Here is a 12,272-nt window from a genome sequence, read left to right as displayed (position 1 = left end):
ATTTAAAAACAATGTTATTAAGCACAAGCGTAGTTATGTAAAGGGCAATTTAACAAAAAATGTATTTTTGGCTTTCATCAGCATACGGAGTCCTGTTAAAACTCAAGAGTTTTGAGATTTAAAAAATGAGATAATGCTTTATTTTGACTGAATAGAGTCTGATTATATCTGAAATAAGGCTCTGTTGTCCTAATTGGATGTTCCTTACATTTTCATATTTGCCATCTGTTGATGCAGCCATGGTTTACTATTGAAACGCTAAAAATATCTAACTGAACAAAGGTGTCAGTCAGGAGAAGAATACAAAACAATCCACTATGTACACTATGTTACAGTAGAGACAATCAACAATAACTGGAGAAAATCTTTCTTAAAAACACTGGACTTTTTTGTTTTTTTTTCCTTCCAAATTGATACAAATGTCAAACATTAACTGTCATGCTAAGCGGCTAAAGTAGCTGCAGCAATTTCCAACAAGCTCTGGTTGATTTATCTGCGTGAAAACAATCTGCTCTGTATGTCTGGACTGAGTAAAAGTGCTCAATTTCAGGAATATTTTCTAAAAAGAAAACTTAGCTAAAATCTTCTAAAAAACTTTGGTAAAGAATGCTCTACGGTAGAAGAACCAAACTGGAAGTGTTTGACCAAAAGTTCAGTTAAGCAAGAATATGTGATATTCTGGTAGGAACAAGTAACCCCTTTTCAGATGGAGAAATTTTGAAAGCTAGATTAGGAATATACGACTAAGTAAAGACGTGAGAAAAGGACTCTACCAAAGTAAATTAAAAGGCTAAAACGGAGACAAAAGGTGCTTTAAACAAGTATTTGTTTAACGGTGTGCACACCTACTTAATTAAGTTGTTGTGCCTTTTTCATTTTTCTTAATCTTTATCTTCTGACATATTTGTTTTTCTTTATTGAAAGGCCACATTAATGGCAGAAGATAAACATTGTCTCCATTATTTAAGTCCGAATATTTCAGATATTTTAACAGAGGCTTTGCAAAACCTTAGTAAATGTGATGTTATCTTTACTACTTAGTTTGCACAGGTTTGTGGAATCCTGTTTAATGAAAGGTTACGATTATCTTTCTTGATCTGAGAACATCGGCGCTCGAACGTGTCTCTAGATTAAGAAGTTACATCCACCCCATAAGCAAGAAGTGATATCAACGGAAAAGGCCTTATCTTTGACACTTAAAGTTGCTTTTTTTATGAACCCTGTACATTATTTTCAGGGCTTATATCAAATACCGCAGCCCATAAAGTCAAGTCGTTACACAAAGTCCTGCTGCCTGTCTTTCGGCTTTCTTTCAGGACGAGGGTTTCTGTCCGTAAGCGGGACTATCTCATGTTGGGACGTCGTCACCTGTGAGAAAAAACAAAACACTTAGCCGAGAGACACAAAAACAGCCATTTCAGTTTGAGAGCTTGTCATCACCTCTTCGGTTCCCACTTTTTCACTCGGCTTGGCTGGGCGAGTTGCAGTTTTTCTTTTTCTTAGTTCGGAAAAAATGAAAGTTAAATGTGTTAATGTAATGGTAAGAGGGCATCATTACGTGGAATAATTAAAGGTGTTTTACCTCAGCATCAAGTACAGCTTACATCCAACAAGAGGAAGCAGCAACAAAAACACCAGTTTTGTTATGTTCATTGCCATTATCGCAGTATTATCTCCGTCTATGGAAAAGATAAATACAAACGGCTTGATTTCAGCTCAACTGCTTGGTCTAATGAATTCCTCATTTGTGCGGAATATACTTTTACACGGCCAATCCCTGAATCACCTCTGACGGTAAGCACCTCCAGGGTTGAGCTGATGTTCTGAGGGGTGCTGATCGCACAGGAGTAGTTTCCTGCATGCCGACTTCTGACTGGGTTTAGAACAACTTGTTTGTTGTGGCCCCCACTGAGGCTCAGCGGTTGCTCATTGAAGAACCACAGGTAGGTTGTCTCCTCACTCAGAGGGCAGCTTGTACTGCAGGTCAGTGTGACTCTCTGACCTTTTGTCACCACGTCGGAGGGAGTCATGGTCACCTTCAGACCTGGAACACGTTGAGACACGGGAGATTGATGAAAAACGGTCAAAAAGCAAAAGCATATGTTTGGCAGGGTGGTGTATTGTAATATTTTATATCCCTTACAGTAAGGATGCACCTATATAAACATTTTGGGCGATATCAATATCTTATCTTATAACTGATATTTACTGATGTCATATATATTTCAGTACTGTTTCAACACCTTTGGGGGTAAAAAAAAACAACAACCAGACACGGATAAAAAAATAAATATCGGATGTTTGTATCAGCCCAGTCTTCGATATGTTCAAAAAATGACTTACCGGCCGATACCGATGTTGGTGCCAATATATCGTGCATTCCTACTTTACAGCTTTCTGAAAGCATTCAGAGCTCTTGACATTTTGTCACGTTACAACTACAAACGTCAGGAGTTTAACGAAAGCTGAATTAGGGTCATGAAGTTTGTTCAAAAAAAGAAAAAAATTGAAACTGAAAAAACAAAGGATGTGAGACTGAAAGAAAATAAAAAACCTCTTTTTGGATTAGGTTTTGCTTCAAATTTTTTTTTCAGTTTAAATTTTTTTCTTTTGAACAAACTTTATGGCCCCAATATGGCTCCATAGAGTTTTTCTTTTTTTTGATAGACCAACACAATGTGGGACGTGGCCTTGAAGTTGAAGGAAAATGATGGAGAGTTTTTCAAATGTTAAACAAAAACCTATATGTTGTTTGTCAGTATGATTTCTCTCTGAGGAAATCGATTATTTGTTGTGAAGACACTCCTATCCAAAGTGTTAAATATTAGTAGCATAAATGTTACCCTTAACGTTTAACACAAGTGGGAAATTACAAGAAAATTAAATATGATCTAAATATAAAATAAATTAAACACACAAACAAATACATAAATAAATGAAAAAACAAGTACTACCTGTGACCACCAGGATCGCTCCCAGCAGGTCAGGCTGATCACATTTATCATACTTATTGAGAGTGAACATGTATTCTCCGGAGTCATTCTTCATCAGGTTGTTGATTGTGAGCGTATGTTCATAATTATTCATGTTGTGGTGCTCTACCCGGCCTCCAGCTTCTATAACGGTGACGTCAGCCTCCTCCTTCATGTCTCGCTTTATTTTATACCACGATAACAAGTCGGAATGGGCTGAGTGTTGCTTTGTGTATTTGCTGGAAATGTTTACAGAAGCTCCTTCCAGCATGCACAAGCTCCTGCTGACATAATTCACGTTTCCGGACTTTGTGCCTGAAGAATGAAATTAGAATGCTTAGTGGAAACCGATCACAACAACGACGTATTAGGGCCGTTATCGACAGAAAAATTAAATAAATAAATCAAGGAAATTTTTGAGTTCCGAAAGTCGACAGTCTGAGAGTAAAAAACTCAAATTATTAGATTAATCTCAGACATTTTGTAGGAAACACTTTTCCAGAAAAAATGTCCCTAATTTTGTTTAGCAAGAAAAAAAAAAAAAAGCAGAACTTTGACTTTTGAAACTCTTCCATGATTTTTTCTAGAAAGTTTCTGAGATCAATTTAAAAAATTTGTGAGTTTTTTTTTTACTCACAAATTGTCAACTTTTGGAGCTCAGAAATTTCCAAGATTTAAAAAAAAATTCCGAGATAAATCTTGAAATTTTTGATGTTTTTCTAGCAATTTTTCCACTTTTCAAACACAAAAATTTCTAAGTTCTTTCTTAAAGAATAATCTTTAAGACAGATACTTAAACATTTATTTTTTCAGTTTTTTTCTGAGCTTTATTCCTTGCAAATTGTCGACATTTTGAGCTCAGACATTTCCAAGATTGTGTTGAAAATTTCTTAGATAAATCTCAAAACTTCTAAATTTTTTGCCTGAAATGTACTCCTCCTTTTCTTTTTTCTATCTGCATTGGCCCTAATGCACCATCCAGAAAGCATCTGGGTAAAAAAACCCCCAACAACAAATGCCTATTAAAAAAGTTACTTACAGATCTCATCAGAGTGCATATATTCATTGTTTTTAACAGCGCAGGAGACGTAGTCGTCAGATTTAAATAACATAATGTCCTGACTGGTGCAGTCCATGAAAGCTTTTCTGTTCCAGTTCCAAGTGAAGGCGGTGTGAGCGTCAGCGGCGGGGCAGCTGGTGTTACAGATCAGCGTGATGTAATCCGTTTCAGTGAGCATTTTAACTCGTACTTCTGTCAGGGGGGAATAAACAAACTTATTACATGTTAGACTGGATGGTGTGTGTTTCTGCGAGGGATCGTCACCTCTGGGGTACGTGATGGAGCACAGCCCTTTGGCTGATTTCAGCTTCTCAGGACACATTTCTGAATTTAAATACGTCACACCGAAACAGTCTGAATTGATGAAGTCTGTAGGGAAATAAACATGATATAATTTTCCAATTGTCGTTTGATGCATTCATTGGTTTTGTTTAAAAAAAAACAAACAAAAAACGTAAATAAATAATCCAACGGGTAAAATAAGTGTTGAACACGACACGACGTTTCATAACAAACATATTCCTAAAGGAAATACTGATATGACATTTTCAGCAGGTGTTGGTGACGATCAAAGTAATCCTTACATAGAAAGAAAGCAAAACAAATAAATACAGAAATTAAGTTATGTGTATTAATGTGAAATGGCACGGGGAAAAAAGTATTGAACACGATTAGTTTGTTTTATACTTTGAACCCATTGAATTCAAACCAGGTGATTGACTGAGCCATTCCAGCAGATTTGAGTTTCCTCTGCTCTGGGTTTGGGATCACGGTCTTGCTGAAATGTTCAGCGTTCACCCTTGTTTCAACTTCATCATTCTGGAAGATGGGCAGCAGATTCTTCTCAAGAATGTCTGGGTACATTTTTGCAGGTATCCTTCTTTCAGTTATATGAAATTTGCTTGCACCGTATGCAGAAAAAAAAAACGCACACTATGATACTTTCACCTCCAAACTTCCTCCAAACACCATACTTTCGGTATGGTGGTTTTTGGGGTGAGGTGCAGTGCATTTTGTCCTCCAAACATGACGTGTACTCGGGTTCAAAAGAGAGTTCAATCTTGACCAGCCTGCGTTCTGCCAGAATTTGTCCAAACGTGATGCGGTAGCAAACGAGCTTCATCATGGTCTTTCTTCAGAAGTGGAGTCCTGTGTGGTGAGCATACAGATCATGGCTGTTGAGCGCTTTGGTTATCATTGATTTCAGATCTTTCTGAAACTCTCCTCATGTGACCTTTGGCTCTTGGACAACTCCTGTGTTGATTCTTTTCACTCCTCTATCAAGGGCCAGGATGACTTTCCAATCACTGATCGATTTCAGTTGGTGTCTTGGCTTTCCATGCCTTTTTCCACCTTCTTTGCTGGGTGTGCTCAATACATTTTCCCTGTCTCATTTCACATAACTTACTACTTATTTCACCCGTTGTATCACGTTTTCTGGTGTCACTGACCCACTGAGACGTCAGGAGCTCTGAGATTCTCGTAGCCTTTGATAGCACAGGAGTATCTGACTGCCTGGTCACTGCTGACCAGCTCTTGGTACCAGGGGGACCAGTCCTCATAGAGGAACTCTCCGTTCTGGTACCAGATGAAGGCTGCAGGGCTTTCAGTCAGAGAACAGCTGCTTGAGCACATCAGAGTCACTTTCTGTCCCTCTGAGGCAGGAAACACCTTTACCTGGAGGTCTGAAATGACAGCATGCAGCCAAATGACAAAGCTCTCATGTCCGTCCAAAAGAAAATTTGTCTGACCTAGACGTCCTAAAAATATAGCTCAGTTACACAAGTTTTGTCAGAAGGAATTGGCCAAAAAACCCAGCAAACTGCTAAAAAAAACCCATAAAAAACATGGCAATTCCTTGAGTTTGAGAAATAAAAAATTGACTAGAAAAAACTAAGAAATGTTGTAGATCAGTCTCTGAAATTTTTGGTTTACTTTTGGAGTTAAAGAAAATCATTGTGATAATTTCAAAAAGTAGAAATTTTTCAATTTTTTTTTTTATTTCTGAGATAATTCTCAAAATTTCAGATTTTTTTTCAAGCAAATAAAAAATAAATACATTTTGACATTTTCAAGATTTTTTCCCCCTAGAAAATTTCAGAGGTATTTCTAGCATTTTTCTTCCCCAAGAAAATGTTTTAGATTAATCTCAAAATTGACAAAAATGTACTTCTCCCTTTTTTTTCTATCTACAACGGCCTTAATACGGAACCTTTGACCTTTGATCACTCAGCATTTTGGAACTTAGCCAGGAAAATCTTTTTGACAATCATAGCTACTTCAAAACATTTGTTTAGTCTAAATTAACATCAGACGGTGTGAGAAAGGTTCTGTCATTTTATATAACGTTTAAAAAACATCTGATTTCAAGCGTACCTGTGACGTGGAGCTTCGTTCTGTTCTCCGGACATTCCCCGCTGGATTCTTGGCAGCAGAAGCTGTACTCATCACTTTTCTTTATATCTCTGATAGTCAGAGTCCCGTTCTCTGTTATGCTGTAGGTGACACTTTCAGAAATCTCTTTGATTACACTCAGAGTTTTGTTTTCCTTGAGGTAGTGCCAGCTCGTGGGCGCGGCTGGATTTCCAGCAAAGCAAGTCAGACTGACTGATGAGCCCTTCAGGACACAGACGCTTCTCTCTGCTCCCAGAGCCCCTGTAACACACACACACACACACACACACACACACACACACACACACACACACACACACACACACACACACACACACAACAACTGATGTCAGATGAAGAATCAGTCTGTGTCTCCATCTTGCTACACATAAACTCTGTTTCAGACCTGAGACGCAGAGGACGAAGCCCAAAAACATCCGTTCAGCTTGTAAAAACAGCATGGCCAACGTATCCCCTCAATTTCTAGTAAGAGAAAACACACGAACAAACAAAATAAAAAAACCAAAGTAAATAATAATAATTATTATTTTTTACCAGTGATATGGTAAATATAAAATGCAACTCGCCAGCCAATGTTGACAGCAATCGTGTTGCGAAGTGCGGTTGGTCTTCTTACGGTTGCTGAAGAAAATGAGGCGAACAGAACGGATATAACCACGATACTGAAATGACTCTTCCTTCCTGTTTTACATATGCGCGTCAAGTTGCTTATCGAACGAGGTTTTTAACATTCAAAATTCAGATTACATCTACGCTGAGTTGCTTTTTCTTGTGTTTATTGGGTCTGTTTTCTTGGTGCAGAGCTATTATGGGGAAGAAGGTATAAAATGCATCATAAAGACGCATGTGCTGTCATAGATGAGAGTTACATTGTTTTGAGTTTTTTATTTTAATACTGCAGTTCCGACGCAGAAGCAGCAAACAGTCTGGGCCGATTATAAAGCATGGTTATAAACCAGCTTGAGATGCAGAAAAGTACCCGACTTTCTCAACTTACAGTGTGTGTCAATGGGAGTGTTGGTCCACAGACGTGTGGTTTAGCACATCCACCAAACACAACAAGTCCAGACTGCAACAAACTATCAGTGTTGCAGAGTGTCAAGAAACCCGAGATCATCCCACTTCCCCATGCCGGAGATTTTAGTACCACAGTAACAATACATAAAGTTACCTGTAAAATTAATCACACAAGTAACGTCAAGACAGAACAGTAGACTCAAACTTCAATAAAATCAATCAGATTGTGTGTTTTCTCATGCAAACTTTGCTTTAAATCTATTTCTTTTTCTATCTAATCATAAGAAATCATAGTCGGGCAGAGAGAGTGTCATGAAGCAGGAAGAGTAGGGTGCCCGAAAAGAGAGGAAATAAGTTTCCAACTTCCAGATTTATAAAAATAGTTTAAACTATTCCTTATTTCAAAGCGTAAAAGTTTTAAAGAAGGAAGTCTAAACATTTTGAGTAACTGAATAAGACCCAAATCAAAATACTTATATTAATGTTGGTTTACTTGTCAGAATACTTTCACTTACACTTGTGGGGATGCTTGCAAGTAAAACAAGTAACTGTAACTTTGGTATCAAATAATGAGAATAATAGATTATTCCTGGGTTCTTTTCAGAAAAATGTCTGTAATAACCCACATTATGATTATAATAAGAGTATAAGTTATGGCTATCATAATATTATAAATGAATGCCAAGTCAAAGAGCTTGAGGGGCAGCAACAACAAGAGACAATCATTTGGGGTTTGGTTCACAAAATGTATTTAATTTATTCGGTAGGGACAATGTACGTTAATTAACATTTTTGTAAATGCACCAGAATTAGCCGAAGAGCAAATTTTTCCATCTGTGGTCCCTGACCAATGAGTAATTTGTCTTGCTAATAACAAGCAAAGGTTATGCAAACACGGTTAAAATGACTAAACTGCACAAAATTTGCCAATAAATACAACAATTACAACAATCCTTCAAGCAGATGCCAAAACAGAAGAGACCACATGGTGGGGTTAGGAGAAGGTGCTTAATATTCAAAATGCTGACAGGACTTGTGTCAGGAAAAGGATAGGTAAGATTTCTGCAGACCCCACACACTCTGGACATAAGCAAATACAAAGTGTGATTTTGGTAAAAACTAACCTCCACAGACACGGATTCATTCCCCAAGATGTCTCTGTGATGAACACAGTGAACACCCTACTACATACAGGCTTAGTCTGCTGACAAGCAAAAAAAAAAAAAAAAAACTTCAACACTTCTACAACTCACCCTGGTAAAAAAAAGAAGATGATTTTTTTTAACAAAACATTTATTAACAATTATCTTACAAAAAACACAGACTTTACACAATTAGATACACAAACAGAAAAAACAAAAAACAACACTCACAAAACAACAAAAAAATATTCACATCAGCAGCTTGTTAAATACTAATTCTTTTTCTTCAGAAACGTTGCACAATACATTCTTGAAACCCCACAATTGCAAGAAGCTATTTAAATCTCCAGTGGCTCTGTGGAAGCAAAATTCCAACCTTAACCTGACCTTGACATTACATTTCCACAGAGCCACGGCATCAAGCTGAGGTCCATCCTGCAACTTGTCACGTCGTGTTTTATAAATAGACATTTTTGCTTCTGCAATTAAATAATTTAAAAGGCGGGATTTAAAACTCGTCGCTCGACTGTAAGGCATAAAAAAATAGAATTAGTAAAAACCACGCTAAAAAGGCTAAAAAATCTCGTTAAAAAATTAAAAAGACTAGTCAAACGTGTACAATCCATAAAAACGCGAATAACAGTCTCGGACAAACTGCAAAACGGACACTCATTTAAAACCCTAGGACTGATAACCGATAAAAACGAGTTCGTAACGATGGTGCCATGAAGGATCCTCCATTGTAGGTCACCTGTCCTCTTTTTTATTGGAGGCTTGTATAAAGTCCTCCACTGTGGTTTCAGTTCTCCAAATTTGCCACTCCAGACACAGCTTGGCCTTCCGTTAAGAGTCCTTCTGTTCACGATTTTAACACAGCATTTGTACAGTGCCTTTGGACTAGCTTTACATAAGTCCATTTCTGATACGTCACTCTGCAGCAGGGGCCCACTGTCTTTCTCGAAACCTGGATCTAAGACCACGTCCGGAAACGGGTCCTTCGGGTCAGGCAGGCACTCTTTTGTTGCTTGTAGCTGCAGGAGCCGCCTCTCCTCAGCCGTTCTTTCAGTCGCTCCAGGAAGCGCTTTACTAGTCTGGCGGACCGGACCCCAAGCAGCAAGCCAACCTCCAGGACGCCAGAGAACTCTGGGCCAGCTACCTGCACTAGACGCTGCAGGAACACCGTACCGGATCTGGACAAGACCTCTGACAGTCCAGGCACGCTGCTGTCGCTGACGTCCAGTTTTGCTCCGAACACTAGTGGTTCTTCTAAAAGCCAATGCAGAGAATTACATGTTTTTGCTCTTTTCAATTTAAAAAGAACGAATGACAAATGGATGAGGACAAGCAACTGTTGCACAAGGTCCATATAGGAAATGAATAGAGAGGGAGTTTTCTATACCTTCCTGAAATTAAGAACTTGGAAAACAGAATACTCAGACATGTTTGGTTTGAGACAACAAAACATGTTTTTGAAAATGTGAGCACAGTGGTGCTTTTTCATATGGCAGTTGCCCAGGGGATCAGAAAGTGGAGGGGCACCCAATATAGGAAATAAAAAAAAATCTTCCTTATCTGTCAGATGTCCCCTGAACAATCTGATTAATCTGATTCAATATTTCAACCGATTGACAGCACTAGTGTAAGCACAACTTTGGAACATGAATTGGGAGAAGATTCATTCTTGTTTTACGGAGTTCAATCAGCGTCTACTTCTCAAAACAACTAAAGTGATGATAATAATTTTGAAGTGTCTTAAAGACTACTAGGAGACAACAGAGTTTGCATGAGGAACCTTTTAATTGAGCTTGAATTTAACAAACAGCTAAAGTCCGACAATGTTTCCTTGTTTCAGCACAAATGTATGAGTGTGTGAGCACAAGCCGCAAGTATTTATGCAGAAGTTGTAATGCATGCAACCGTTACGGCGGTGGGTTGCAAAATAAGGTGGATGTGGGAACCACTGAGTTGTAACAATCCAGGAGAGTTATTTGTCTTACTCTAAAACCAGTCGAGAGTTTCCTTTGCTATGTGTTTGGGAAATGTTTACCTTGTATATCTCCATACGTGTGTACAAACATCCACATTATTCATTGTGTTATTTCCACTTCTGCATGATGGGCTCATTGAAACCTTCAGCAGGTTAGAAATTCTTCGCCAACCAGGGGCATCAGTATATTTTGCAAAATATTGCAAAGATCTAAGAACTGAGTGGATTTGACTGAACAACCAGATACTATGAATCTGAAAAGTGGCTGTATTGCTGTCAAGTGTTTATTTCTGTTAAAATTGGATGATTATAGTTAGACCCTAGTAAAGATTTCAACTTCAGCCAAAAAGAAAAGTTATTGTCAGAGTGTGTTTTTTTATTTTTTTATCCCTATACAGTTTCAACAGGAAGATTAATTTTTGTTAGCCCTCCTTCCCCCCAAATGAATGCCACTGTTTTTGGAATTAATAATAATAATAATAATAATAATAATAATAATAATAATAATAATAATAATAATAATAATAATAAAAGACAAAAAATACATAGCAGAAACTTTTTCAATTTAACTGAATAATAGTCTGCTCTATGCAAAAAGTAGTTTACCTTGAGACAAACTAAAAGTAGAGGTAAAGACAATTTTATGTTATTTTTTTTGTGACAGGCCAAAAAACTAGTTGTTTTTATAAAGTTTTTCTGGTGTAGTGTTGTACTTTGACCACTAGAGGGTGGCAACGCGCGCTGAAGCAATTACTTGGATACCGAACTACAGACTTTCTGTTAGAAACGGAGTCTGTCTGGGATGCATCTTTGTCGTGTGAATTGTTCCTTTCACATCTAGAGCATTGAAGTGTTTAAGTTTAATAAAAACCTATTTTTCTAAACATCTTCCAAATCGTTTGGATTGAGAGACGTTATGCAACTTAAAGGTATGTATTATTGCCTCCCACTCAAGAGTCAGAGCAGCTGGCGGGGGGAGCGTCTCCTCCTCTTCTCCGCCCTCTGTCAGCCTCCTCCTCTCGGACAGCCTGTTCTCCGCTCCCCGCTCCTCTGTGCTTCAGTTGACCAGCGTCGCAACTGGGCGATGCACCTCCAGGAAAACCTCCGCCTTATTATCTGTGGACGACTTCAAATTTACATCACTCAAACCCGAGTGACAGTTTTTCTTGTGTTTGTTTGCCTTTGAATCGTGTTTCTTCTTCTTCTTCTAATTTTTTAGCAGTGTAATTTTGACAGAAACTATTTCTTTGACAAAGTTTTTTTGTTACCTACCTGAAAACTGACCACTTTATTCGCTACAGAGACACTAATTCTAACATTTAAAAAAAAAAATCTTTAAAGAGAACCGGTTTGCAACTGGTAGATCACTGGGAGATGTTACAAGGAGAGCCACACAAACTGGCTTGATTTTGACTTTTTTTTATTATTATTATTGTTCTCGAAGACAACGACAGCATCTCCTAACAAGCTACAAAAGCAACGGAGGCGCTCCTAAAAGGTAAACTCTTTCAATAACACGATCAATAAAAAAGCATAGGCAACTTGACACTTCTCCTTAAATATGTACACATGTAAATCAAGTTTAAAAGTTACACTACACTTGTTTAAAAGATGAAACTCACTTTGGAAATTCATTCTCTCTCTCTCTCTCTCTCTCTCTCTCTCTCTCTCTCTCTCTC

General features: G+C 37.9%; 2 protein-coding genes across 2 annotated transcripts in view; one reads left to right on the top strand and one right to left on the bottom strand.

Moving 5' to 3' along the window:
- Positions 1-392: 392 nt before the first annotated feature.
- LOC103475220 (uncharacterized) lies at positions 393-6,910 on the bottom strand. The gene is made up of 10 exons (XM_008426716.2): positions 6,833-6,910; positions 6,409-6,687; positions 5,484-5,717; positions 4,297-4,401; positions 4,012-4,224; positions 2,955-3,287; positions 1,787-2,044; positions 1,583-1,679; positions 1,441-1,498; positions 393-1,368 (listed from the first exon to the last, which is right to left on the bottom strand). Exons 1-10 carry the CDS (start codon positions 6,885-6,887, stop codon positions 1,276-1,278), a joined length of 1,725 nt encoding a protein of 574 aa, XP_008424938.1. The 5' UTR covers positions 6,888-6,910; the 3' UTR covers positions 393-1,275.
- A 4,736-nt stretch (positions 6,911-11,646) lies between these two features.
- Positions 11,647-12,272, top strand: part of LOC103475290 (zinc finger protein GLIS2-like) — a 39,374-nt gene continuing 38,748 nt past the window's right edge. The window contains exon 1 of the mRNA XM_008426841.2: positions 11,647-12,091. The gene's annotated coding sequence lies outside the window, so the exon portion shown is untranslated. The remainder of the gene's footprint in view (positions 12,092-12,272) is intronic.

Source organism: Poecilia reticulata, linkage group LG1 (genome assembly GCF_000633615.1).
Source record: "Poecilia reticulata strain Guanapo linkage group LG1, Guppy_female_1.0+MT, whole genome shotgun sequence".
NCBI classification, from domain to species: domain Eukaryota; kingdom Metazoa; phylum Chordata; class Actinopteri; order Cyprinodontiformes; family Poeciliidae; genus Poecilia; species Poecilia reticulata.
This window is presented reverse-complemented; position numbering and strand designations above follow the sequence as displayed.

Bases quoted from the DNA above. Each gene is read 5' to 3' on its own strand.
- LOC103475220 (XM_008426716.2), bottom strand. From the start codon at position 6,887: ATGCTGTTTTTACAAGCTGAACGGATGTTTTTGGGCTTCGTCCTCTGC. The intron at 3,288-4,011 runs GTAAGTAACTTT...TTCATTCTTCAG, and splicing joins TATGCACTCTGATGAGATCT to GCACAAAGTCCGGAAACGTG. The intron at 1,499-1,582 runs GTAAAACACCTT...TTCCGAACTAAG, and splicing joins AAGCTGTACTTGATGCTGAG to AAAAAGAAAAACTGCAACTC.